This window comes from Bombyx mandarina, chromosome 24 (genome assembly GCF_030267445.1).
Source record: "Bombyx mandarina strain Sakado chromosome 24, ASM3026744v2".
Classification (NCBI taxonomy): Eukaryota; Metazoa; Arthropoda; class Insecta; order Lepidoptera; family Bombycidae; genus Bombyx; species Bombyx mandarina.
Window position 1 is genome coordinate 2,091,446 of NC_143230.1, and position 27,204 is coordinate 2,118,649.

Genomic DNA, 27,204 nt, shown 5'->3' on the forward strand with positions numbered 1-27,204 from the left:
ATGAGCAATATTCCTTAAGATAATAAATGAAAGGTCAGTTTTTGTTTATTAAAAAAAAAAATTTTATGATTTAAAAATAATAGGCATATTAAAGGATTTCTGCTACCAATGAAAAACAGTTAGCTTCAATGAAAGAGGTTCAAATAGATTTAATTTTAGTTTCCATTACTTAAAATTAATCACCATAATACTAAAATACACTCATTTCAATCAATCAAATCAAACATTTTCTAGTTTTACCAAAATAAGTTAAATTTTTTTTTATCAAAAATGTCAATAGGAAATGTCTCTTTGTAAATTCATCTATGACGTCATAGCACGAACTACGTCACCGAAGCGGGTATTAACAAAGAAAATCAGGTAACCTAGTTTACGGAGGTTGCACTTACGTCTACTGCGAATGACCTACCAAATATAGAGCAACTATAAATAGACTGGGGGCCCATGCAACAGCGCCGCTTGTGAATGGCTGCGCGCCTGCATCTAGGGCACGTTGCAATGATCTGACCTATTTATTTTTCAATGGCCCGCTGCAAAAGGGGATGGGCCCATTGCGAGCCCCGTTCCATTCAGTAACGGTCGAGCCCCCGAAGCTAGTGACACACGCTTCCGCGTTCCGACAAAACACCGCTCAAATTATAGTCTGAGGCATCTTTTGAAGCCATTTACTGATATTAGTTGCTCTATTGTGATATTACTGATTTTCTCATTAGTTATCGGAAAAACTACCCCCAAATTTAAACAAAAGGCGAGGTTAAATTTTAAAAAGGGCGCCGTAATTTTTTTCGTGAATGCATGGAAGCTCTATTCGCTGGTAGAGACTATCGGTTGTCGTGATTGGTGAATTTAGCGAAGTTGAACGTCAGAGCCAACGGCGGTTCGGGCTTGCGTAGTTGCGTCCGACGAGCGCGCCACCTGTCGCGCGAACTCGCCGCTATTCATTGAAACCCGCCCGGACGAATTGTATTTGACGCAAGCGCACTGTGGCCCGAAATAGGGCCGAAATAAGAACGGTTCTAAAGTGAATCTGATGTATTTATGTCATAAAAATGGTGAAATCTGTGAAGTGGCGACTACAAATTAGGATATTCGACGTGTCGAATCATGACCGAGGCATCTGAAAAGTAAGTAAACCCCGGAATGACTGATTTTTCGTATTCCGTACTTCGCCCTGTCTCAGCTCTCTCAGCTAGGTAGGGCCTTACCCCGGCCATTTTTCATAGCTAGGGATTTTATTAATGTGTTTTGATCTTGTTTTGAAACTGAACTTACCTTTTCTGAGTCTAAATGACAGGCCTAACTGCGTTTACGTGGTGAACAGCGCTTCAATGTGCATACATGTTAGTGACGACCGCCGCCCTTAGGTCAACCCTGTGTCCCTGTGTATAGGTATAATCAATGAGTAGACGTTCATTCACAATAAAGTTGGCGACTGCTTACGGGGTCATTTGAAGCTATTCCGATTCAAGCTAGCTGTTTCAATGAAATTTGATTGCAGTAGCTTCCATGCGTAAGGATTCGCGCAAACTTTGACCAAATAACAATATCCATTGGCCTCGCAGAAATTGTCGTAGATCTTGTTGAGATTCACAATGGATAATTTGCATAATGTTTAATTGATCGTTCATTGTTTTTAGTTTACATTATTAACATTAGCCTTAAAGAACGAAAGATTAACATGTTGAAGATATTGAATTAAGAGTGTACCATATTTCAGTATTCTACACCTGTACCAATGTAGTAGTTCATGATAATATATTATGTGCCTTTCAAACCATGATTTTATTTTTCTTGAGAATGAAAAATAAAATACATTTTGTTTTTAAAACTTAAAGAATACAAAACTATAATAAAAATCAAACCTAAGAGCTAGATAGATAGATAGTAAAAATGATGGCTTCTAATTATTGCTATTTTTGGTCTCCATTTAAAGTTTTGAGTAAATAAATAATTGAGTAGCTAAATTTGAGTTTTTTGGCTCTTATTGACTTGTACATGTAGAGCATATGGAATGCCAACATATTTGGGTAACATCATCTGCCTATTTCTGCTACAAAGTACACCTACCTGCATTACTAATTAAATAATTAAAGGGTAATACAGTTGTTGTTGTAACTGTGATTGAGTATTAAATCTGATGATGAACAGCAGAAACATCTTATGATATCTTTGAACACCTACTTCATCTAGGTACTGATATTAAGAACTTCTTATTTAAAAAACCTGAACTGTAATTCAGGTGCATACAGTTATGCAATTGAAACAAATAGGTATCTTCTATTTTCAAGATAATCTATTCATTCCCATGTATATAATCTGAATGAAATGATGAATGGATATTCTTATAGCAGACTTAGAGAACTATGGTGGCATTGTTTAACACAGCCGTCAACCTGAGATGTCAATGGAAGTATTCCCACCATGGTTCCTGTGGACATTGTAACAATTTATTTTGTGTTTTTATCATAATTAAAAACACAAATTATTCCAATCTACAACAGAGATTCCCAAACAATTTCAGGCCAAAGATTCCTTTTCCAAAATTGGATCATACTTCAGATCCTCACACCCAAATTACTTTAAAAATCTTATTCTTAGTTTTCCTCTTCTTCTTCTTCCTAGTATTTCCTGGTTTTGTGCCAGGGTCTGCTTACCAAATGATCCAAAATACTAAACAATTTAAAAAGTCTGCAGAAGGTTAAGTCATTGTGTGCGTGAGTGGTTGATATTGAACACAACACAAGAATACACATCTTGGCAATACTCAGCCGATACAATAATATAAGGTTACACCTCCAAACAATCTTGCTAAATGTTGGAAGAGTCAACTAAATATTTGCAAGCCCTCAAATATAAAGAAACACTACACTTTCTATATGTAGGTTTTTGAAAAATTTAAGTTTTTAGTCTATTGAACATTATGTACGTCAGCTAACACCAACATTTTTGCATTTAATAGACATCCAAGTAAACTAAATCACACCTGATGTTAAGTGTTTGACTTACTGATAATTTATTGATTCTTGATTCTGATGATTACTTCTGACAAGGCATGTTACGGATAATAACATGTACTTTTAGGTTGTTTAGGAATATTATGTTCTTTTCTTTTATAATAAATCTTTAATTAGAAGATCTAATAATTATAACAAAAAATTTACTGATAGTAGGTCTTGTTATATGGTACCAACATCTCACTGGTGTTTGACTATACAAAGTAGTTACTGAAGCCTATAGAGGACACAACGTGTATTCCACCACCTTGGGACTTGAGGCTGTAGGCACAAATTGCTTTTCAGCAGAATAGGCGGAAGACAAGTAAGCTCTTTATTAAAAAAAAAAACTGCAGTCCCATTTTACGCTTACTCAATCATTGGTGTTTACCAAACTGCAACGCATGATTACTGGTGGTAGGACCTCTTGTGATTACTTGTGGTTGGACCTCTTTTGATTACTGGTGGTAGGGCCTCTTCTGCGTCCGCACATGTAGGTACCACCACCCTGCCTATTTCTGTCGTGAAGCAGTAGTGCGTTTCGGTTTGACGGGTGGGGCAGCCGTTGTAACTATACTTGAGACCTTAGAACTTATATCTCAAATTGGGTGGCGCATTTACGTCATATATGCCTATGAGCTCCAGTAACCCCTTAACACCAGGTGGGCTGTGAGTTCGTCCACCCATCTAAGCAATAAAAAAAATAAAAACGCATTAAGTACTGCTACGCGGGAAAAATTGACTACCAACCTGACGTGACCTGATGATGCCCATCTGTTCTGGTAGATCACAGGGCTCAGATGTAACCAATATTTAAGCATATTTAGATTTTTTTTAAAGTTTTTTTTTTTAACACAATTGTATTTTGGTGAATAGGTGTAGGTGTATGTATGTGAGTGCCTATTTCAAATAAATTTGCATTTATTTGCCTACGTTATTTAAAACCCGTTATATTGTGACACTCATAGATAATACACAAAGTTATAGATTAGCAACTGAAGTACTCAACAAAAATGTTTACGGGCGTCGGCGACTAGATGGCTTCGCTTCGATTAGTTTCTCATTGCTCCTGTAGATGGCAGTAACATATTAACTATCCTATATTTTATTTTTAATGAATGATTTTGTAAATTTTTAGAAACCATAAATTGATAAAATCTAATCAGCTGTCTATAACAAATAAAGAGACTGTATGATTTCTATTTTTTTTTATTTTCTGTGTCTAGTTGTACAATAATTAAATGCCTTCACTGTAAGAACATATAAGTTTAGGGGCATCCGTTACAAGATGTCGATAGTTTCCATACAAAAAAAATATTTGTCTTAGAGTATCGCAGTTTCAGGGCCGTGATCTAGATAAGTATACGGAACGTATAAGCAGAAAAAGATATACATAATATTAATACGTGAAGCAAAAACTTAGTACCCCTTTTTACGCAAATTGCGCGAACGGAGGAGTATGAAATTTCCCACACTTATAGAGAATATAGAGAAGGAGTGCAGAATGCTAATATTTTTTTTAAAATTATGCATAAAAAATACAATAAATCAATAAAAAAAACATTACACACGCTACCATGTATTTGACACACACAGATATATAAATACCCTTTATTTACTGTCAAACTTTTGTCATGGTCCAGACGGCTGGCTGATCCTTCGGCTGGTCGTAGGACCGTCGAGGCGATTCGCCCGGTCCTTGTGGATTGGGTGAATCGTGACAGAGGACGCCTCACTTTCCGGCTCACGCAGGTGCTCACTGGGCATGGTTGCTTCGGTGAGTTCCTGCACCGGATCACAGCCGAGCCGACGGCAGAGTGCCACCATTGTGGTTGCGACTTGGACACGGCAGAGCATACGCTCGTCGCCTGCCCCGCATGGGAGGGGTGGCGCCGTGTCCTCGTCGCAAAAATAGGAAACGACTTGTCGTTGCCGAGTGTTGTGGCATCGATGCTCGGCGACGACGAGTCGTGGAAGGCGATGCTCGACTTCTGCGAGTGCACCATCTCGCAGAAGGAGGCGGCGGGGCGCGTGAGAGACGCGCAAGCCCGCCGCCGTCGGGCGGGGGCCAGGGAGGCGGATCTCGCCCAAGCCCTGGCCCTCTAAGGGTTTCGGGTCCCCTTCACATGTCGGTCTGGGGACCGGCGAAGGGGGCCTAAGAAGACGACGTGCAAGCTGCTCTGCACGCGTTTTACGCAAGAGCATCCGGGTGATGGAAGGCCGGCTATCCTCGACCCACGCTGGTTCTGACCCAGCGGGGTATTCCGTAGGATAACCCATTCTAACCGGCGTCATCTAGGCGGGCTCCGGATAGCCTGCCGACCGAGAGGGCTGGTGGTCGTGGCGCCGACGACCGCCAGTCCGGCGTCCCGAGGGGGAGGGTGATGGGAGAGATGTGCTCCGCACTAAACGCTTCACTTTCCCCCCTTTGCCTTTTCATGGGTTCTGTCTCATGCGAGGTTCGGACGCGGGTTGTTGAGCGACAGGAGGTTTTAGTCAGTTCGACTCCGACATGCCCCGCCCTTCATCCCCAGGGGAGGGCGGAAGTCCGGCGATTTCCTCCTGACCAAAAACTTTTGTCATTGCATTAAAATCTGTGGTCAAAATGAGAATAGATTAATATTGTTTATCTTTATTAATATTTGTCTATAGTATAGTCTTGGCGAAATCTGTGATTATAGAAGTATGATAACTAGTCTTTGACAATAGAACCTTGATAATGTTAAATAAATTTCGACTATAGAGGGACCACTAGTAAACATAATAACGTCTTGAACATTAGTCGCCGACTTTTGCAACTTATGGCATAAGACTGCCAATATATACTACTTATTATATTATTTTTTACTGTCCCAAGGGTCATCCTTTCCCACCCCTATCTGTAGATCGCAAATCAGCATGACTTGTGACAGCTACGCGTTATGTTTCGGAGGCATCGGTCTTTGTCAAGAGTTTATCAGAACCAGTGATCCCCCGGTAGTCGAAATTCGCCTATAATTAATTAAAATTATAAGTTTGTACACTATTATGATTCTATGGTGAAAGACTATTTATACTTGTTTAATCACAGATTTCGCCAAGACTACATACACTTTAGACAAATATTAATAAAGACAAACAGTATTAACCTGTTCTCAATTAGACCACAGACTTTAAGCAATAACAAAAGTTTGAAAGTAAACAAAGAGTATAAATTATTTGTTGTGTTTGTGTGTGTCAAATATGTGGTAGTGTGTGTAATGCTTTTATTATTGTTTAATGTATTACTAATGCTTAAAAAAAATAGCATTCTGCACTCCTCTATATTCTCTACAAGTGTGGGAAATTTCATACTCCTCCATCCGCGCAATTTCCGTAAAAATGGGTACAAAGTGTTTGCTTCACGTATTAATATGTAGATGGGCTTATCAACATTGATCCGATGCGCTTGTCACTAGAAGGAAATGACCTAATAGCGTATGGGTAATTGTTCAAGTAAGCCAATTAGTCTACGTTGTATTTCGTTAGTCCGCAATGTACTACAAAGCCACAGCCTCTCATCGCACGTTGCCTTTTTTTTTGTCCCACCTATGCTGATAGCCTTGAGAGGCTATTTCAGCTTCGACCTAACGTTTGTAGGTGAGCTCGCGGGGCTCAACCGGAGAGTTGCTAACACTGACCCTAGCAAGAGCAGTGCTTCGCAGAATCTACCACCGGATCGGAAACGCTACCCACTGAGAAGATCCGGCGAGAAACTCAGTGGGCTGTGTCTATGGGTTAGTTCGCTCGTCGAGCCCTTCGTCGCAAGCGACGGGTTCGACGAGGACGGTGACCGGTGCTTGTGGTGCCTAAAAGCACCGTTAATGGATTAGGAGGATCCGTAATGACGTGCTTTGAGCGACGTCGACGGTTTACCATTCGGTCTACTGGGTCGAGTATGTAGTTTCCAGCGGCTACGATGAGAGGGTTCTCATGTCGCGCACATTGCCAGGGAACAATAGTTGACACGTAGTAGTTAGTGCAATCCAAAGTGGTTTACTAATTCTCAAGTGTAATCTTTCTCAGTATATTCATTTCGTATTCTATCGATTCTCGTTACTCCACACGTCCATCGCAACATTCGCATCTCTGCTGCATGCAATCGACTTTCATCTAAAAGTGCATTATGTTATTGTTAAAATGTGGAGTTTCTTAAAATCCCACTATACACCTCAAGAGTGGTGCTATAGCTATATTTTTCTATCAACAGCTCTAAGTTAAACTTAGTTTAGTTGGTGTTTCTTAACTACCAACACAATTGTCTAATAAGTACCTACTACTTTATTTCTCGGATCGAAATTCGACTTTAACCACTGATGCCTTAAAATTAATTCTGATTGCCTCTTTATGTTTTATTATTTAAGTTTAAGAAAAAAGAAAAACAACTTTCCAATAAAACAATAATTAGCTAAAGCCAAATATCTAAATAACTGGCGGTAGGACCTCTTGTGAGTCCGCACGGGTAGGTACCATCACTCTGCCTATTTCTGCCGTGAAGCGGTAATGCGTTTCGGTTTGAAGGGTGGGGCAGTCGTTGTAACTGTACTTGAGACCTTTGTCTATGGGCTCCAGTAACCACTTAATACAATGTGGGCTGTGAGCTTGTCCATCTATCTAACAAATCAGAGAACGATGTTTAAACGTTTTCTCCTTGTCAATATTTGTACATATAATATGGAGTTATGATGACCTTCGAAGGGTGGCCGGCATGATGATAAGAACCGAAGATTGGGCTCAGGTGGTGTGGTTTAGACGAGGCCAATGACCCGCAGTGGAAGACTGATGTGATGGCGATGATGATATTGATGAATATTTTAAATTTCGTGTCCCAGTGACTTGGTCCGCGTGCGAGCACAAGTAATGTGCCGCGACGAAGGCACAGGGGGCTGGATGGCGCTGGGTGGCGGTGGGCTGGCGGACGTGATGGTGGGAAAACGACCTGCGCATCAGCCGAGAGCTACAGGTACCTGGTTAATCTATACTAATACTAGCTGACCCGGCAGACTTCGTAGTGCCTCAATCGATAAATAAAATACCTAAACTTTTGTATAAAATAAACTTAAAACAAACAAAAGGAATCTGTCTGATGGGGGACACATCAAAGGGAAAACAAAATTGTTATTTTTATTTAATTCCGAGCATTTTCATATTTATCTACCTTTTAAACCTTCCCTGGATTCCCACAAATAATTCAAGACCAAAATTAGCCAAATCGGTCCAGCCGTTCTCGAGTTTTAGCGAGACTAACGAACAGCAATTCATTATAATATAACTAATATATAAATCTACAGTGGTTTTTACGGATGTTCCGTTATAACTACTGAACCATACATCCGATTGACTTGAAACTTGGTATCCGTGTAGAAAATACATGTGCTTAATGGATAGGCTAGTATTTATATGAGTGTTGGACTCCTTAATAATAATGACAGTAAATAATAATGTTATGTTAATGTTTAAATGCCCAGCGAAGCGGGCGAGTACGGCTAGTTTGCTCATAGTCTTTTTTTTTTTTTCATTCATCTCCACGATTCTGCGTTGGGATATCTGACGTAGAGCAGTCGTATGCATCCCTGTTTGCATGTTGGACAGCCGTTATTCAGTTGAGATGTAGACCTCATGTCTCAAGCGAACGGCGGCGTTCAGAGTCTGCTGGTGGTAGGACCTGTTGTGAGTCCGCACGGGTAGGTACCACCACCCCGCCTATTTCTGCCGTGAAGCAGTAATGCGTTTCGGTTTGAAAGGTGGGGCAGCCGTTGTAACTATACTGAGACTTTAGAACTGATATCTCAAGGTGGGTGGCGCATTTACGTCGTAGATGTCTATGGGATCCAATAACCACTTAATACTAGGTGGGCTGTGAGCTCGTCCACACATCTAAGCATTAAAAATAAAACAAAAAAAAAGGATTCGTATCGTTATCGACAAAAAATGCGTGTAGGATTTAAACAGCGCCCCCTACCGTCCGTAAAAAGAATTTTACGTCCGTAGGGGTCCGTAAAAAGAATTAACTTTGGCAGCACGAATGAATTTACTTAATTTCGTTTCGCAATCGAATCCTTATGTTCTAGAAACTCGAAACTTATACTCATAATCGAGAGCACTTTTTTGTTCCTACCTATGCTGATAGCCTTAAGAGGCTATTTCAGTTTCTTGACGTGTAGGTGAGCTCACGGCGCTCAAGCCGAAAGCGTTGTTAACACTGGCCCTAGCAAGAGCAGTGCTTCGCAGAATCTACCACAGGATTTGAAACGCGACCCACTGAGAAGATCCGGCGAGAAAGTCAGTGGGCCGTGTCTATGGGTTAGTGTACTCGTCGAGCCCTTCGTCGGAAGCGACGGGTTCGGCGAGGACGGTGACCGGTGTTTGTGGTACTTAAAAGCACCGTTATGGATCGGGAGGATCCGTAATGACGTGTTTAGGGCTCGAGGGTTTTTTTGTTTTTTTTTCCCTACTTAAGCTGATAGCCTTGAGAGGCTATATCAGCGTAGCCTTAGCTAGTAGGTGAGCTCACGGGCTCAAACCTGATGACGTTGCTAACACGAACCCTAGCAAGAGCCGTGCTTCGCAGAATCTACCACCGGATCGGAAACGCGACCCACTGAGAAGATCCGGCGAGAAACTCAGTGGGCGCGTGGGTACAAAAGTTGTTTTGACACACGGTAACGTAAATCTCGAAGGCTGGCTATCGAGTATTACCATCTAATTCTAATGTAATGATCCGTTTTCGTATCGAGGACTCGATACATTTACATTACGAATTCGATAGACTTTCGTGTTGCACATACAGGCCCGTTCTCTGACCTCCGCATAACAAAGCACCATACATCTATAAGTTTACTAGCTGTACCCGTCCGCTTCGCTGGGCATTTAAAATTAACATTATTATTTCTCACCCCCACAAAGATTCTCATCTTTAACACCCCCGAAACTGGTGTAGGGAGTCCAATACTCATATAAATATTAGCCTGTCCATTAAGTACATGTATTTTCTACATGGATACCAAGTTTCAAGTCAATCGGATGCACGGTTCAGTAGTTATAACGGAACATCCGTAAAAACCACTGTAGATTTATATATTAGTATAGATATTATGAAGATGAAGGGTTTGTTTGTTTGCTTGAACGCGCTAATCTCAGGAACTACTGATCCGATTTGAAAAATTATTTCTTTATTAGATTGCCAATTTATCGAGGAAGGCTTTTATTATTCAAAAACGTTTTCACCTTCTACGTAATTGTAATTTCGGGTAAAATTTATTACATTTTTTTATTTTTTATTTTATTGCCCTTGTAGGCAGACGAGCATACGGCCCACCTGATGTTGAGTGGTTACCGTCGCCCATGGACTTCAGCAATGCCAGGGGCAGAGCCAAGCCGCTGCCTACCGTTTAATACTCTCCACAAGCCTCGTTTGAAGAAGGACATGTCAAAGCGCTCGGGAAACACCGTGGAGGGAAGCTCATTCCATAGCCGGATGGTACGTGGCAAAAAAGACCTCTGGAAACGCACTGTGGATGACCGCAGTGGCTCCAGGTAGTATGGATGAACTCTACTCCGGTGGCGGGCGGTGCGATGGTAAAAACATAATAACAGAACAACACAAATCGTCTTCCAAGAACTTTGATTACGCACAAACATATTATTATTTAACATACATCAAAACGTAATACCGATAAAACGAGTATAATAATACATTTCGTAGTATCGAAATACAAACGTAGAAAAAAAAAATTTATACTTAGACACCTACTCAAACATCGCCTACTCCTCGGCAGGCAGAGGAAAGCGAAACCTACGATACTACCTGTCAATCAAATGACGCACTTATACGTTACAACAAAAGGCTGAAAATAATTTTCTCCGCAGGAACGGGCGACGGTAATGGAGAGGCAACGTCATCCTCGACTAGCGCTCCCACGCACGAGTATTATATACACGGAAAGCGTATCAGCGATAATATGGTACGTATTGACAGTTATCTCGTCCCGTTCTCGCATTAGTGTCCGGGGCGGCGTGCGAGCGAGACGCCGCCATCATCTCACCGTTGGTTTTCGAATTTGTACCGAAATCGCTCATTATGGATTTCGCGCATGATGACAAAGCGTGTGGGCCGAAAGGAAAGGTCTGTTTTATTCCGACTCGAGCTAATTATGATTGTATTAAGGCTTTCGCGAGATTGGACTGCGACTAAGGAATAGTTTGGTTGTTGATCAAATGAAAAACCCCATGAAAAATTACGCCTAATTAGCGGCCATGTTGTGCCCGATGTGCGACGACTGGCATTAAAAGACACTTGGGTCACTATTTACGTACATGCTTCCGAGAGATCTCGTTACGTTTGACAACATATGGTACCGATGGTGGAGCGTCTATTGTAGCTAGGCACCACCGCCCTGTCTAGTTTTGCCGCGCAGTAGTAGAGTTAGCAGTGGGACATTCGTCCAAAACAAACTTGGTGTGTTAAAATAGGGAACATTGACTTTGTACCTATAGACTCCGATAAATATCTAAGTTTTTGGGCCCTCCAACCACCGGTCACCGTTCTCGTCGAATACGACGAAGAGTTCAACGTGCGAATTAACCCATAGACACAGCCCACTGAGTTACTAGCCGGATCTTCTCAATGGGTCCCGATTCCGATCCGGTGGTAGATTCCACGAAGCACTGCTTTTGCTAGGGCTGTTGTTAACAGTTCATCTCAGGCTGAGCCCCGTAAACTCGCCCAAAAAACCATACCTAGCTATAATAGTCCCTGAAGGCTATCAACGATGAGATAGGAAATCGGAAGAGGTTAGGAAAAAGGTTATAATATAATATAATATCGCACCTTTAGAATTATAGAGACCTATTTCGACATTTCTGGATTTCGACTTTAATTCAAAAATTTACCTAGAACGACCTTTTTCAGCGACTTAATAATCAAATGACCAAAAGTAGCTTATAAAGGGACAAACTTATCTATCGGTCTCTTTCACTCCGTCCCCCGCCTCTACGTCTTTTCGGGTTGAAAACTTTATTCGATGTTTTCCAAAAAAACACATATTTTGAGTTGGGTCTCTATAATTCTAAAGGTGCGATATATTATGCGTCGCAATGTGCCACAGAGAAAGACTTTTCCTGTTCTTTCTTTTGTGCTTTTCTTTTAATTAGTCCGGTTTTTTTTTGTTCCATGTTTTGAATTCTATTATTATAATAAACATTTAGACTGTTATTGAGATTTTTAAATACCTAAAATATCATATAAGTTTCTCTGCTCTACCCGTCTATCCGTGGGTGCTTAAAACGCCTTCTTTTAATTTTTTTATTTTTTTTTATTTTTTATTGCTTTGATGGGTGGACGAGCTCACAGCCCACTTGGTGTTAAGTGGTTACTGGAGCCCATAGACATGTACGACGTAAGTGCGTCACCCACCTCGAGATATGAGTTCTAAGGTCTCATGTATAGTTACAACGGCTGCCCCACCCTTCAAACCGAAACGCATTACTGCTTCACGGCAGAAATAGGCAGGGTGGTGGTACCTACCCGTGCGGACTTACAAGAGGTCCTACCACCAGTAATTACGCAAATTATAATTTTGCGGGTTTCATTTTTATTACACGATGTTATTCCTTCACCGTGGAAATCAAGCGTGAACATTTGTTGAGTACGTATTTCATTAGAAAAATTGGTACCCGCCTGAGATTCGAACACCGGTGCATCGCTCAACACGAATGCACCGGACGTCTTATCCGTTAGGCCACGACGACTTCATTTTAACGTTTAACTTAAGCGGGCGAACTTACGGCCTACTTGGTGTTAATCGGGTACTGTAGTCCATAGACATCAACAACGTAAACGCCGCCGCCCATATTTAAAGACACGATTTCTAAGTCCTCGACCTATCAAATCGAAACGCATTACTGCTTGGCGGCTGAAATAGGCAGAACGGTGTTACCTATCGGCGCGGCCTCAAATGACGCTTTTCACCATGACTCTTTATTTCTTAGTAGAATTAAAATTTTCCTCTCCATCATCCACAGGTCGTTCTAGAGTGCACAATCAAGAAGGACTTCCAGTACAACAAGGTGATGCCGACGTTCCACCACTGGTTCACTGATGAGAAGCGCTTCGGCTTGACGTTTCAGACAGCGGCTGACGCCAGGGCGTTTGACAAGGGCGTCAGGACCGCGGTCGAGGAACTTTTAGACGGTAATTTGCTTAATCACAAACATAAACTAGGGATCGCGCTAAATTGGCTTTTTGAAACGTTGAAAGGTTTTACTGGTGATACGAATCAGCGACGACCGGGAAATGTCATAATAGGGTTGTCACAACAATTTTTTTATATTATTTTTTTAATGCATTTATGGGTGGACGAGCTAACAGCCCACCTGACGTTAAGTGGTTACTGGAGCTCATAAACATCTACAACGTAAATGCGCCACCCACTTTGAGATATAAGTTCTTAGGTCTCAGTATAATTACAACCCTACCATCCAAACCGAAACGCATTACTGCTTCACGGCAGAAATAGGCAGGATGGTGGTACCTACCCGTGCGGACTCACAAGAGGTCCTACCACCAGTACCTAACTAACTGGTATTCTGGGTCTGAGCTCAGAATAAACTAGATTATCCTATTTAGACATATATTTTTACTTGGACCATTGAATCTCTTCACACAACTTCACACTCAACACATAGCTTCCATCTCACATCGTACATGACGGAACTGCAGCAAAGCCTGCCTTTTAAAAATTCTAATTTGAATTCAATTATCTATCATATAGGATTTATTTAATCTAACACGCTTATCTATGTAGTGTTTATATGAGATTCCGTACCAGTGGTGGATTCAGCGAAGCACTGCTCTTGCTAGGGCCAGGGTTAGCAAACTCTCAGGTAGAGTCCCAAGAGGTCGTCTACGAACCATAACGTAGCTAAAATAGCCCTAGTCTACCAGCAAATAAGCAGGGGAAAAATACATTTATATTAACGTCTCGATCAGTTTCATAAACTCCCTTTGCATGTTTTTTTTTTCTCTCTCCTTGTTGTCACTGTCATCTGTCATTATTACCTTTTTCGAATTCCTCCAAATTGGTTAAAGTCTTTCTACCTGGATGTTTGGTAGTGGCCTTTTTAGTCGTCACAAACTTTTAAATATTAAATTCTGACAACACTGTGTCTAAATTTATTACTTTGAATTCCTGAAAATTAGATTTTATTGTCAGTTTTGGTCGCAAAGGTATTGAGTAACTGCAAATTAGGATATATTATTAACAAGACCACTATTACGGTTTAATTTCGCGTATCTTTATTATAAGTTTTCGTGGTCACCGTCGACTAAAGAAGAAACCTCGGAAATGATATCGAGAGATGAAAGCTTATTTGGTTTAAGAGTCATTTTTGCAGCTTTACGAACCCGTCGCTTGCGACGAAGGGCTCGACGAGTAAAGTAACCCACAGACACAGCCTACTGAGTTTCTTGCCGGATCTTCTTAGTGGGTCGCGTTTCCGATCCGGTGGTAGATTCTGCGAAGCACGGCTCTAGCTAGGGTTCGTGCTAGCAACGTCGTCAGGTTTGAGCCCCGTGAGCTCACTTACACACGTTAGGGTGAAGCTGAAATAGCCTTCCAAGGTTATCAGCATAGGTAGGGAAAAAAAAGACAAAAAAACCGCGGCCACAAGAGTTTGTAAAATAAAATCGCTGAACTAATTTATCTAATGTGTTTTCTTCTGCTTCTCTATCGTATACTGGATTCCTGCACGGGCACGGTGAGTTTTCAACCACCTTAAGTTCTTAGCAATAAAGTTGAAAGTAGATTCGTTTGCGCGATATAGAACGTAGGACGTTTTTCGACTAAGTATATAAGTTTCAACCGCTCTATGGAGTCCTCGTAATGAGGATTCCATTGAGCGGTTGGTAGTGCAAGGGAAAGTTGAGGACAAAAGATCTCGCGGACGACCTCGAACACGATGGACCGACCTCATAAAAGCTGTGACTCACTCCAACATAAATGATTGCTCTCACTCTGCGAAATTATACTTGGTCAAATCTGGCGGTTAAAAACTGACTCAGGAATGTCTTTAGAGCACTGTTGCACTATCGCCGTCAAACTTGGATTTTCTCGTGTGACATTGGAAACGTATAGATATGCGATACCGAAATTTTAAATTAACCAATACCTTTATTGTAGAGAAATGGCGATATTAACGAATATAACACAATATCACCCTGCCTATTTCTGCCGTGATTGCCGCGTTTCGCTTTGAAGGGTGGGGCAATCGTTCTATTGCAAAAACTGAGACCTTAGAACTCATGTCTCGAGGTGGGTGGCGTCATTTACGTTGTATATGTCTATGGGCTCCGGTAACCACTTAAAGCCAGGTGGGTCGTGAGCTCGTCCACCAATCTAAGCGAAAAATAAAAGTGCAGGGGCGTTCTTAATCTTAAAAGCAATCACCTCCAGACAACCGGTTAGAGAAAGAACGCATTTATGAAACTTTAGACGCCAAATATGCGAATAAATATAATATTATATAGTTCGAGAATCCAATCATTACCTCGTGAGGCATTAGTGAATGTCATTGACAATGACCAACTAGGTTAAATCTCAAGGTGCCCGGTCGTGACACGAGGATACAAGCATATGGCCCATCTGTTGGTTAGTGATCACAGTAGCTCATGGACATCACCAATAGACGAGCCGCTGGTGGAAGCAGCACGTCATGACCTTAAAGAGTTCACTCCAGCACCGAATGACACATCAGTGTGCTTAATGCGAGCTTTTTAGCGTTCTCGTTAAAAACGTTTGCTTACGTTTGCCGCTAGGGGCGCTGTTCCAACTCCAAAGTCGAGTTAACTTTTACGCTATCGAGAACGTTAAATAACTCGCACTAATTACAATAAACGATGGATTCTTCTATATTACACAAGGGTTACAAGTGGTCCGCTAAAAAAAACCATTACTCTCGTTTCTAAAAAGACTTATTTGCCTATTTGGTTTTTCGAATTGCATTTTCGTCTTTACGCCAATGTAACCTAACGACCGTGTATTCTTTGCAGGTTTTGGCGGGGCGTGGCCAACGGTGCACACATACAAAAAATACAAAACAGAGCCCAAGGAAGAGGACGAGGAGAACAACATATTCGAGGTTCGTACGAACTACGTGACGTACGAGGGTTCGGTGTGACGTCACGGCCGCGACCAACCCGTTTGCTGGGCTCGGGGTTTTTTTTTTATTGCCCCTGTATGCAGACAAGCATACGGCCCACCTGATGGTGAGTGGTTACCGTCGCCCATGGACTTCAGCAATGCCAGGGGCAGAGCCAAGCCGCTGCCTACCGCTTAATACTCTCCACAAGCCTCGTTTGAAGAAGGACATGTCTTAGCGCTCGGGAAACACCGTGGAGGAGAGCTCATTCCATAGCCGGATGTTACGTGCCAAAAAATACCTCTGGAAACGCACTGTCGATGAAGGCAGCGGTTCCAGATAATACGGATGAAGTCTGCTCTGACGTGACGTCACGGCCGCGACCAACCCGTTTGCGGGGCTCGGTGTGACGTCACGGCCGCGACCAACCCGTTTGCTGTGTTACAGTGTTTGAACCTGCCCACGGACTCGTTGTCTAGCAGCGAGAACTCGACGGCGTCCCGCGCGCGCCGCCGCGACGACCTCATCCAGACCCCCATACTGTCCGCCATCACGCTGCCGACGCACGGTGAGCGCCACGCTTTTTTTTTTATTGCTGGACGAGCTAACAGCCCACCTGGTGTTAAGTGGTTACTGGAGCCCATAGACATCTACGACGTAAATGCGCCGCCCACCTTGAGATATGAGTTCTAAGGTCTCAGTATAGTTACAATGGCTGCCCCACCCTTCAAACCGAAACGCATTACTGCTTCACGGCAGAAATGGGCAGGATGGTGGTACCTACCCGCGCGGACTCACAACACGTCTATCAACTCTATTTAAGATAGTGTGTGTATGTTTTTTTTTATTGATTTCATGTACATATTTTCAATGCTTAATTTAAAAAAAAATATTAACATTCAAGCACTCCTCTTCTATATTCTCTATGAGTGTGGGAAATTTCATACTCCTCCTTCCGCGCCATTTTCGTAAAAAGGTGTAACAAAGTTTTTGCTTCACATATTAATGTAATATATCAATTGTATTTGACACGTGACTCTGATTCCTAGAGGCTTCCTACGAAGTGGCCTATAGGATTCTTTCACAATTCCCTCTTTTATTTTACATCACGACCACTAGATGGCGTCAGTAGTGGTATCTATTAAAATTTCTTAACTAGGAGTGAAAGGAAGGGTTTTTGGTTGAAGCGACATTTTTCCAACTTTACAGGAGAGCCATTTAGAGTTAAAAATTTCATATGAAAAACAACTTCTTCAGCTTTTTGAATTGGGTAAGCTTAATTGAAGTTCAATTAAAAAACATCGAACTGTTGATGCTAATATGAAATAAAACGCACCTTTAATTACAAAGATAATTAATGTCGTTTAAACCAATTAGCCTAAATCGCCACATTTGTTATGATTTTTTTATTATTCGCCTTTTTTTGTTACTGTGTTTTTAACTTATTGAATTACTTCAATACAAAATGAACAAATCGCAATAAAAAATTAATTAAACTAATTTTTGGTTGTACTAAAAAAAAAATCTTCCCTGAATACGTTTCTATTTTCGTTGGATATTAATTATTTTAAATTTATACCACAAAATTGAATCTACTAACATAAAAAAAAACGACAAGTTTAAAAAATCTAAAAAAATACGCATTTATAGAAAGTCCAACTAAAAATAGAAAATAAATTTTAATAAATTTGAATTAAAAATAGTGTAAGAAAAAATGATTTTATTGTAAAAAAAAGCGTGGTGTGCTTGGTATCAGTAGTTATAAATATTTTATGAACAGATATGAGTACAAGGGTTATTTTGATAATATCCTGAAAATATATATTTTTTAGTTGGATTTTCCTTAAAATGGTTTTTTTTTTTTGTTTTTTTAAACTATTATTTATTTTTCATTTTTTAGTTAAATTTCAATTTTTTAAAATATTGAACAGTCATCGGTCCTTAATAAGTATACCAAATTTCGAGATAATCCGACGTTTTGAAGGGAGTCAAAATCATGTTCAAAGATTCCGTTACAAACTAACATACATACGTCAGAAGCTAATAAAAGCGTATTAAAAACGAAATCTCCCTTATTCTCCCTGTATTAAAATCAATATATAATTTTAGATTCAATGAAACAATATGAAGTGCAGTACGAGGATAAATTGGGCCTGGATGAAGACCCGGAGCGCTGCCACTACGTGCACCTGTCCACTGTGAGTATCAAATTAATGAGCATTAATGACTCCTAATGACTCATTCATAAATCATCAGTCATTACTGTTACGTGCAAAGGAGTCTTTAGTGCAGCGGTCGGGGAACCAGGGTAAATTACCCCAAATGTGGTAAAATGACATTGTCAGGGGTAAAAATGAAACTTTTGTGAGTAAAAAGTATATATTGATGTGAAACTTCTTTAAAATTGTTGTGATATCAAACTCTATGAAACGAAATGAAACGAAATTAAAATATAATATTTCTTTTCAAAATTATCTTTGGGGCTATAATATGAAAGATGCTAAAAAGAAGCGATTTCGTTTTTTTTTTGTTCTTCGCCATGGGGTAGTAGTATCAACTTATACAAAAATATTTTGGGGTAATAATTAAAAAAGCTCCCCCACCGCTGCTTTAGTGTCTGAAATAAATTGTGGGCTTTTTGTTAGGACTGATCAAATGTAGCGAGAATGGATAGAATACGGAATGTATATGTTAGAGGAAGTCTGAAAGTGGCACCTGTTACAGAGAAGCTGAGAAGTGCGCGTTTGGGATGGTATGGACATGTGATGAGACGAAATTACAATGAGATTGGTAAGAGAGTGCTAACTATGATTGTGGAGGGATATAGAGGAAGAGGTAGACCTAAGAAGAAATGGATGGATTGCGTGAATGACGATATGGGTAAGAGGAGAGTGAGCGAAGAAATGGCATGTGATAGAGGAGTATGGAAGGAGAAAACATGTTGCGCCGACCCCAAGTGACTAGGAGAAGGGCAGGAGAATGGTCATGTAGTCTGATCATATTGAAGTCCTCAAAATAAAACGTTATCGCCTTAAACGATTATAGTCGTCGTGGCCTAAAGGATAAGATGCATTCGTGTCTAGCGATGCACCGGTGTTCGAATCCCGCAGGCGGGTACTAATTTTTCTAATGAAATACGTACTCAACAAATGTTCACGATTGACTTCCACGGTGAAGGAATAACATCGTGTAATAAAAATCAAACCCCCAAAAATTTTAATTTGCGTATTTACTGGTGGTAGGACCTCTTGTGAGTACGCACGGGTAGGTACCACCACCCCGCCTGTTTCTGCCGTGAAGCAGAAATGCGTTTCGGTTTGAAGGGCAGGGCAGTCGTTGTAACTACTGAGACCTTAAAACTCATATCTCAAGGTGGGTGGCGGCACTTACGTTGTAAATGTCCATGGGCTCCAGTAACCACTTAACACCAGGTAGGCTGTGAACTCGTCGACTCATCTATGCAATAAAAAAAAAGACGAGCCGTTGAGCTCACAGTTCATTTTAAGACGTGAAGGTTTATCGTCGATAACATTGTACCACGGTTTGGTCCTTCGAACCGAATCGCATGATAGTAGCGTACCTATTTAAATATTCATTGATGCACGTGCTAGGTCCACGAGTACACGTACCCTCAAGTCGGGCCGGGCGGCATCATCAGCTCCGAGAAGTCATCACCCAACACGAAACCGCCGCTGCTAAAGAGGGATTCAGGTTCGAAACCCTTCAATCAATATATCGAGGCGTGATGTGCTATTCAGTTTAAATGATATGTATCTTTGTAATCAAAGGTGCGCTTTATTTGGTATCAGCATCAACAGTTCGATGTTTTTAATTGAACTTCAATTAAATTCATTCAAATAGCAGAAGAAGTTTTTTTGTTATGCGTTCATGACGATGGTGAAGAAGAAACCACGCATGGCAGTTAATTTTAATAGTTTTATTTTATTTCTTGTAAAATACATTATATTAACAAAAGTGACATGTGTCACCCGGCTGGTCGACCCATACGAATCTAAGGCCGCGGGCGCATCCTCCTCCCGCTGCCTTCCCCCGTCCCCTCTCTCGCCCCGAACGTCGTGAACATTATGATATTTTTTCTAATTTTTAACTTTAAATGCAATAATGTCGTTTTACACCAAATAGCATTTCACCTGTCGATGTATGTTTACTTAAAAAAAACGCATTAAAAGTTCTCAGTAATTCTTTCCAAAGATGAAGTTACTCCGGTGTGTTGATATTGTCAGTATGGACATGAAGTCGTTTTGAAAAAGCATCTACGTTAATATTATTGTAATTGTGTTTAGGTTCCATAAAGAAATGTTCGTACAGTGGTCCGCCTCCGCTGCCTGACAAGAAACCAGCTGAAACGTTCCAAGCGAGGCTCAAGTGCAAGTCAGTAAATTATTCACATCATCATATCCTCAAAATTCTAAACAAAACAAACGTGTGGCACTCGGGAACTGCCGCGGTAAAGCTATTGCATAGCATTTTTTATCAACTTGTGCAATTATAATTAGACAATGATAATTTAATTTTAAAACAATAATAAAACAAGACCACGCTATATTAAACATTAATAAAAGCAAAACCTTAACTGTCCCCTTCACACTCATGAGCTAGACCGCGAGAGAGAGAGATGGCAGACTTTTCATGATGCGCATACAGTGTGACGTCACGCCACGCGCTTATTCACAAACACTACACAAGCGCAACGTGTGAATGTGTTGAACGCGAGCTACATGGTAGGCGGAGTGAGGAGTGTAAGGTTTTTTTCGTTACGGAATTTCATGATTCGGTTGCCGCGCTCAAGTTCCGCGATAAAAGCTATGCAATAGCTTAAAAAATTAATTGAAATTTTCACACTTTTTACTTTAATCTATACAAATCTTCATAGGTTTGCCTGGTGCAATACATACTTTTGCTCATATTTAACGGTAGGCAGCGGCTGGGCTCTGCTCCTGGCATTGCTGAAGTCCACGGGCGACGGTAACCACTCACCATCAGGTGGGCCGTATGCTCGTCTGCCTACAAGCGCAATAAAATATATATAACATTTTGAAGGAAAATTTGGCAATAAATAAAAAAATATATTTATATAATTTATATTGTGACACTTTAGATACATAAAAATATTGTATTTAATTATTATTTTACTTATTTCCTCACGAACATGAAACTTGCCAATTTGGGTAGATCTAATGACAATACAATAATTACATCCATCCATTATTTCAGTACATATGTAGAGATAATTCTTACTATGTAAGAAATGTTTTTGTAATGAACATTTCCTATAATCATTGTAATATGAATCTAAAAGTGATTGTAACGTTCAATCGAATGTTTGTTTTCCAGGCACTGTCACGAGTGGTACCTGGAGAATGCTAACCGAGCTGGTTCATGTGAATACGCTCCGGACTGCTGTAGGACTTTTGTCGATAAGGTCTCCTGCATCGCTTGTGCACAGGTATTGGTTGGGTTTCTTATTGACTTCATCATTAAACTCATCGGCCCATATATTCAATTCACACTCGGTGTGGTTACCGGAAACTATAGCTATTAACAATTAATGACACTGTCTATTTTACTTTGAACTTTAGAAGAGCTATCGACATAACGTGGCCTTATTGGAAATGGTTTCAATAAATAATACTTTAATTAAACTATTATAAAATCATTCAAGAATTATTTTTTCTTGTAGCAATGTGAAGGAAATTATAAATTTGTGTATTCGTAGGTACCACCACCCTGCCTATTTCTGCCGTGAAGCAGTAATGCGTTTCGGTTTGAAGGGTGGGACAGTCGTTGTAACTATACTGATACCTTAGAACTTATATCTCCAGGTGGGTGGCGCATTTACGTTGTAGATGTCTATGGGCTCCAGTAACCACTTAACACCAGGTGAGCTGTGAGCTCGTCCACCCATCTAAGCATTAAAAAAATACAAATCCCATGAAATAGTGTATTGAAGTAATTAAAGAGAATTTTAATTTATTTATAGTGCTTCGTGTATCACTGCATCTCAGAGCCGGAGGGGGAAAACGCGTCTCGACCCTGCGCCTGCGCACAACCGCACAGAGAATGCGTTCTGAGGTAATACACTATGACCAAACACATGGCCGGTGTAACATTGTGCATCAATCTATATATTAATACGTGAAGCAAAAACTTTGTACCCCTGTTTACGAAAATTGGGCGTACGGAGGGTTATGAAATTTCCCACACTTATATAGAATATAGGGAAGGAGTGCAGAATGATTTTTTTTTCTTAATTATGCATAAAATATACAATAAACCGAGCTCACAGGCCAACTGGTTTTAAGTGGCTACTGGAGCCCATAGACATCCACAACGTAAATGCGCCACCCACCTTGAGATATGAGTTCTATGGTCTCAGTATAGTTACACGGGCTGCCCCGTCCTTCAAACCGCTTTACGGCAGAAATAGGCAGGGTGGTACCTACCCGCGCGGACTCACAAGAGGTCCTACCACCAATAATTACGCAAATTATTATTTTGCGGGTTTGATTTTTATTACACGATGTTATTCCTTCACCGTGGAAGTCAATCGTGAGCATTTGTTGAGTACGTATTTCATTAGAAAAATTAGTACCCGCCTGCGGGATTCGAACACCGGTGCATCGCTCAACACGAATGCACTGGACGTCTTATCCTTTAGGCCGCGACGACTTGTCACTGACATACAAAAAAAGTCTGTATTACATAACTCTGTTTGTGAAATAGGTGGCTCGGCATCACACTCCTGAGCGTATTGATCCCGTGCCTGTGGTGCTACGTGCCGCTCAAGTGCTTCCACCGAGCTGCGCGCGCCGCACACGTGGCGGGCGGACAGCACGCGCCCGCACACACCCACGCACACGCCAACATCCGCGCGCGGGACGCGTACAAGGCGACGCCGCTCATCAAACGCGGCCCCCGTGACGTCATCGACGTGCCGCCAACCCTCGCGTGTGACGTCACAGAACCCGCCCGCAACCCGCCCGACCCAATCGACTGTCAACGCCAGCGGGCGCAGCTGTTGAGGGAGAATTGAAGTCTGTAAGACTACACCTTGGAGCGAGAGAGCGTCGACCTCAACGACATATGAGAAGAAATTGTCCCCCTGGAGCTTTTGTGGAAGAGAAATAGGCTCATCGATTTGTGAAAGTGTTTCGTGCGATACAAAGTGCTTGTGACGTCGTCGACTTGATTTCGTTATAACCTGTCTGTTTATAGTGTTTTGGTGTCATGCCCGATACTGATAGTATCGGCAAGTCATAATGAAAATGAAACACCCATTAAATGCCCAAGAAATGACAGTTAATTGATTGCGGCATTTGTGTGCCCGTGTACTTGATAAGGGCTGCAATGATAAAGTATTTGATCGGACGCTACTGGCGACATCGTTGCTTTTATGCATCAGAACCCGGGCAAGGTTGATTTGTTTTAAAAAAAAAACGCGTTTTTTTGACGCCACGTTTCCATATAATATACACCTTAAAGTTTGTGTGGCAAAAATAAAGGTGATCAAGCTATGTGTAAACAAAAAAATAAAAACAGGTCGTACTAATTATATGTTTCCTTCTGATTAAGTAAAGAAGACGTCGTTGCGCACGGAATGGTATTTAATAGATCTGTGTCAAACTAATGAATTTTAAATGAGATTTTTACAATTAATTATATAATGTTCATCAGGATGCGTGAGATGACAGCAAGATGGTGTCGTGATTCGATCTCAGTGCTAAAAAAGAATACTGCCATAATACTTAAAATATATATTTAAAGTAACGAAAAGAGATAAACACACTGATGAAATTAAATGTAAATCAATTTTCATAGTTGGGTACATCACACAATACGCACATCCGCATTTTTCTAGCTATTACCTGTCATTCGTGTTAGTTTAGCTAAATTAATATCAAAATTTAAATGTTAAGGAAAACAATATGACCGAATAATGTTACCAGAAACGTCGGTCGAGCAATTGTATGCGAGTGTTTTAAAGATTACAATGTTCGTTTTTATGTAATTGACAAATGTTATTTGAAAAAAAAAAGAAGAAGACATTGAATTAAATGTAAATATGAAGCAAAGTATAGCTGTACGGTCAGCATTCTTTTGTTAATTTTTTTAAAATTCATATAATTGCATCTAATGATGCGTACAAGTGTTTAAATATTAACGTTAGTTGAAAACTAATTTATATAAATGTTAAATTATTACTAGTACGTAGCGACGAAATTTAAAAAAATAATTATTATTAAAATACTAAAAAACTTCCCGTATCACATTTAACACGGTAAAAACATTTGACCAAACGATAATAATAAAATTAAATCTGATTAAAAAAACTTAATAGGTGTCTGTATTCAATAGAAGAGAAATGGTGTGAATAAGTGTGATGAAATTAAAAGTTTATATAGTTATATAGTTATAATAATAAAAAAATTACATCAATGTTTCAAGACTGTGTGACCAGTGGTGAATGGACAATTTTTGGGTGACGACAACACTGGCATAGTGATCGGACACTTGAGTGCTTAATATAAATGAAATATTTAAAGAAGAAAATACTTTTAACCAATTATTGAATTGGGTTATTTATTATATTCTTGTCAAAGACTTTCGTAATTCTCCATGGTTAGACATAAGACTTTTTCAGCCTGCAATTTCTCGGCTAACTTGAATAAGTTCAAGTGAAATCTTAAGCTGAGCAAATGCATGGGAACCTTGTAAAATTAATATAAATGTCTTTAAAATTAAGTGTATTCAAATAATTGTGTTTTTATTTTAATAAACTTAATAATTAAACTTCAAAGTTTCTGAAGTTATCAACGTACATCACGATTTGTGCATAAATAAAATTAGTAATAAATTTACTAAGATTTTGTATTATAATGAGGCTTCTTGATAACTAATCATTGCATACTACATCCCACCGGCATTATTATTAACAATTTGACAGTCCCCTTGTATAAATTATGTTGAGATAAGACTTGAATAAACAAATCACTGTATGAAAAATCCATAAAATGTATTCTCTCTCGCTATAATGTACACGGAACGAGACAGTATCGATTGCTTATCAACATAAATAGAATTTATCTACCATTGCATTTACGGTCAGATTTTAAGTGCCATTAATTTATCAATATTTATAACTGATAATTTTCATAAATTTTAAGTCTTCCATTACAAATACACAATCAATACCCACCTCAAGTCTTAGGCTTAAAGATCTGATTTATTTATTTATTTATATTTTTATTGCAACATTAAGATCTGATTTTATCTGTGGTTTTGTCTTTTGACATGTGGCAATGTAATTTTTTTTTTTGTTTGCAACATCTGCATTTATCTAGATTACATTATTTATTTACTAATTAGAAATGGTGTTACTTGTTTGTTAATGATTGCATTCCAATGAGATTTTTATTGTGCTATTTAAAAAAAAACATTTTAAAACGCAATTCCGAGTTTTAAAATTGTAAAGTAAAATTTGACATATCTCTGAATTGTTTCTGCTTCATGGCGACACGAGGGTTGTCGCAGATTATATTTTTACAAAATTAAAGCTAGTATTTCGTGACTTCTGACAATTAACACGCTTGCTGTATGTATGTATTGAAAAAAAAAAACTCATAGCTTGACAAGTCTAAACGTCATAACGAACTAGAATTCCATGACTCAAAGTTACGACAATCTTAATTTGTATTTAACTTTATAGTTCTGATACGGGTAATAATGTTACCTATTTTTTGATTGGTCGTTGTGTAATTTTTAATAATATTAATAATGTTTAAAAAAAAAAAAACTTATTGTAATGTCACTTGTGAATACATAATCGATTTGTAGTTGTCCGTTTCCATTATTCGTTATAATGAGATCAACAGCAATTGAGGTTTAGTAAAATTAGTGAATATAGTATTTAAAAAAAAAAAAGTGTTAAAAATACACTTGTACATGTTTGGTAGCGTGGTAAGATCATTGTAAAATTTGTTTCAAATTTAGGTGTCTTTGTACAGCGCTGTTACGAAATTAATGCTGTAGGCAAATTGGATAATCGCCGAAAGGATTGAAGTTGGTCTAACAGTTTTGCCATTGCCGATTTAAAACTAGGTTGATGTCGGCTTCACGACAAATCAATATTAATGGAGGTGATATTGAATAAAATCAAAGTCAAACAGCGCGGTGCAAAGACTCATTAGAAGTCTAGTCGTAAATTCAGTATTGTAATTTAAAAAAAAATATATAATGAAAAGACCAAATTTCGTTAAATCTTTCTCGTTCGACGAAATCGGCTCACGTAACATCTCAAGGTACCACGCTCAATTCAAAGTTCATATCGAAAAATCAGTATTAGGTTAAAAGGAATAAAATACAAAATCCCCTGACTTATTTGAACGGGCTCACTTATAATGTCTAGAGCGATTTTGTATTTTCGTTTTTCGTCGTCACAGTTATCGTGTGGCGGCGAAAAAAAGTGTCATCGAACGCGCATACGTCAGTCGTCTTTGAAACGTCACTGTCAATTTGACAGACGTCACCCAATTCGGGTTCGAAGTTTAAAAAATTAGCTAGCAGCGTTGCATCTTTTGATCCCAACTTGAACCGTTTTCGTCTGAAACATCTCCGTGTATGTTTTTTTTTTGTTTTTTCTTCTCAATACAATAATACGTATTTATGGTCGATGTTTAAATCTAAGGTGTGAATGGAATACAAACTATAAAAGAAATATGAAGAGACTTATAAATAATCAATCGGTCTGTAGTTGACTTTAATACAAAACTGAGTGTGGTCGAGTTAATAAAATTGATTCAGTATTCAATGGCGATTTTTATTTGGCATTTCTTGTTTTTTTTTTTGTCGCGTAAGTTTAATGTACGTATATATACATATAATTATTATTCGGAGATACAATGGCGTCCAAAAATCGAGGAAAGAACTTTTGAGGCAACGTGACACCGGCCAATTGATATCATAGGTTAAAAGAAATTTCTAGGGGAGACTCTTACTTGTGAGCTTGGGTATCTCGAAAGTGTTCGAGAATGTCTGG

General features: G+C 39.7%; 1 protein-coding gene across 2 annotated transcripts; it reads left to right on the forward strand.

Annotated features, from left to right (window-relative positions):
- The first annotated feature begins 876 nt into the window (after window positions 1-876).
- Window positions 877-26,976, forward strand: Spred (Sprouty-related protein with EVH-1 domain). Of its 2 annotated transcripts, none has more exons than XM_028181806.2 (12): window positions 877-1,124; window positions 7,844-7,974; window positions 10,881-10,975; window positions 13,035-13,203; window positions 16,060-16,148; window positions 16,596-16,716; window positions 18,258-18,346; window positions 19,760-19,859; window positions 20,453-20,540; window positions 21,504-21,615; window positions 22,150-22,241; window positions 22,893-26,976. In XM_028181806.2, the coding sequence occupies exons 1-12, from the start codon at window positions 1,105-1,107 to the stop codon at window positions 23,200-23,202; spliced, it is 1,416 nt and encodes a 471-aa protein (XP_028037607.2). In that variant the 5' UTR covers window positions 877-1,104; the 3' UTR covers window positions 23,203-26,976. The 2 variants fall into 2 exon arrangements, with proteins under 2 accessions (XP_028037607.2, XP_028037615.2); XM_028181814.2 differs by having other exon boundaries at window positions 934-1,124; window positions 16,111-16,148.
- Window positions 26,977-27,204: the final 228 nt, after the last annotated feature.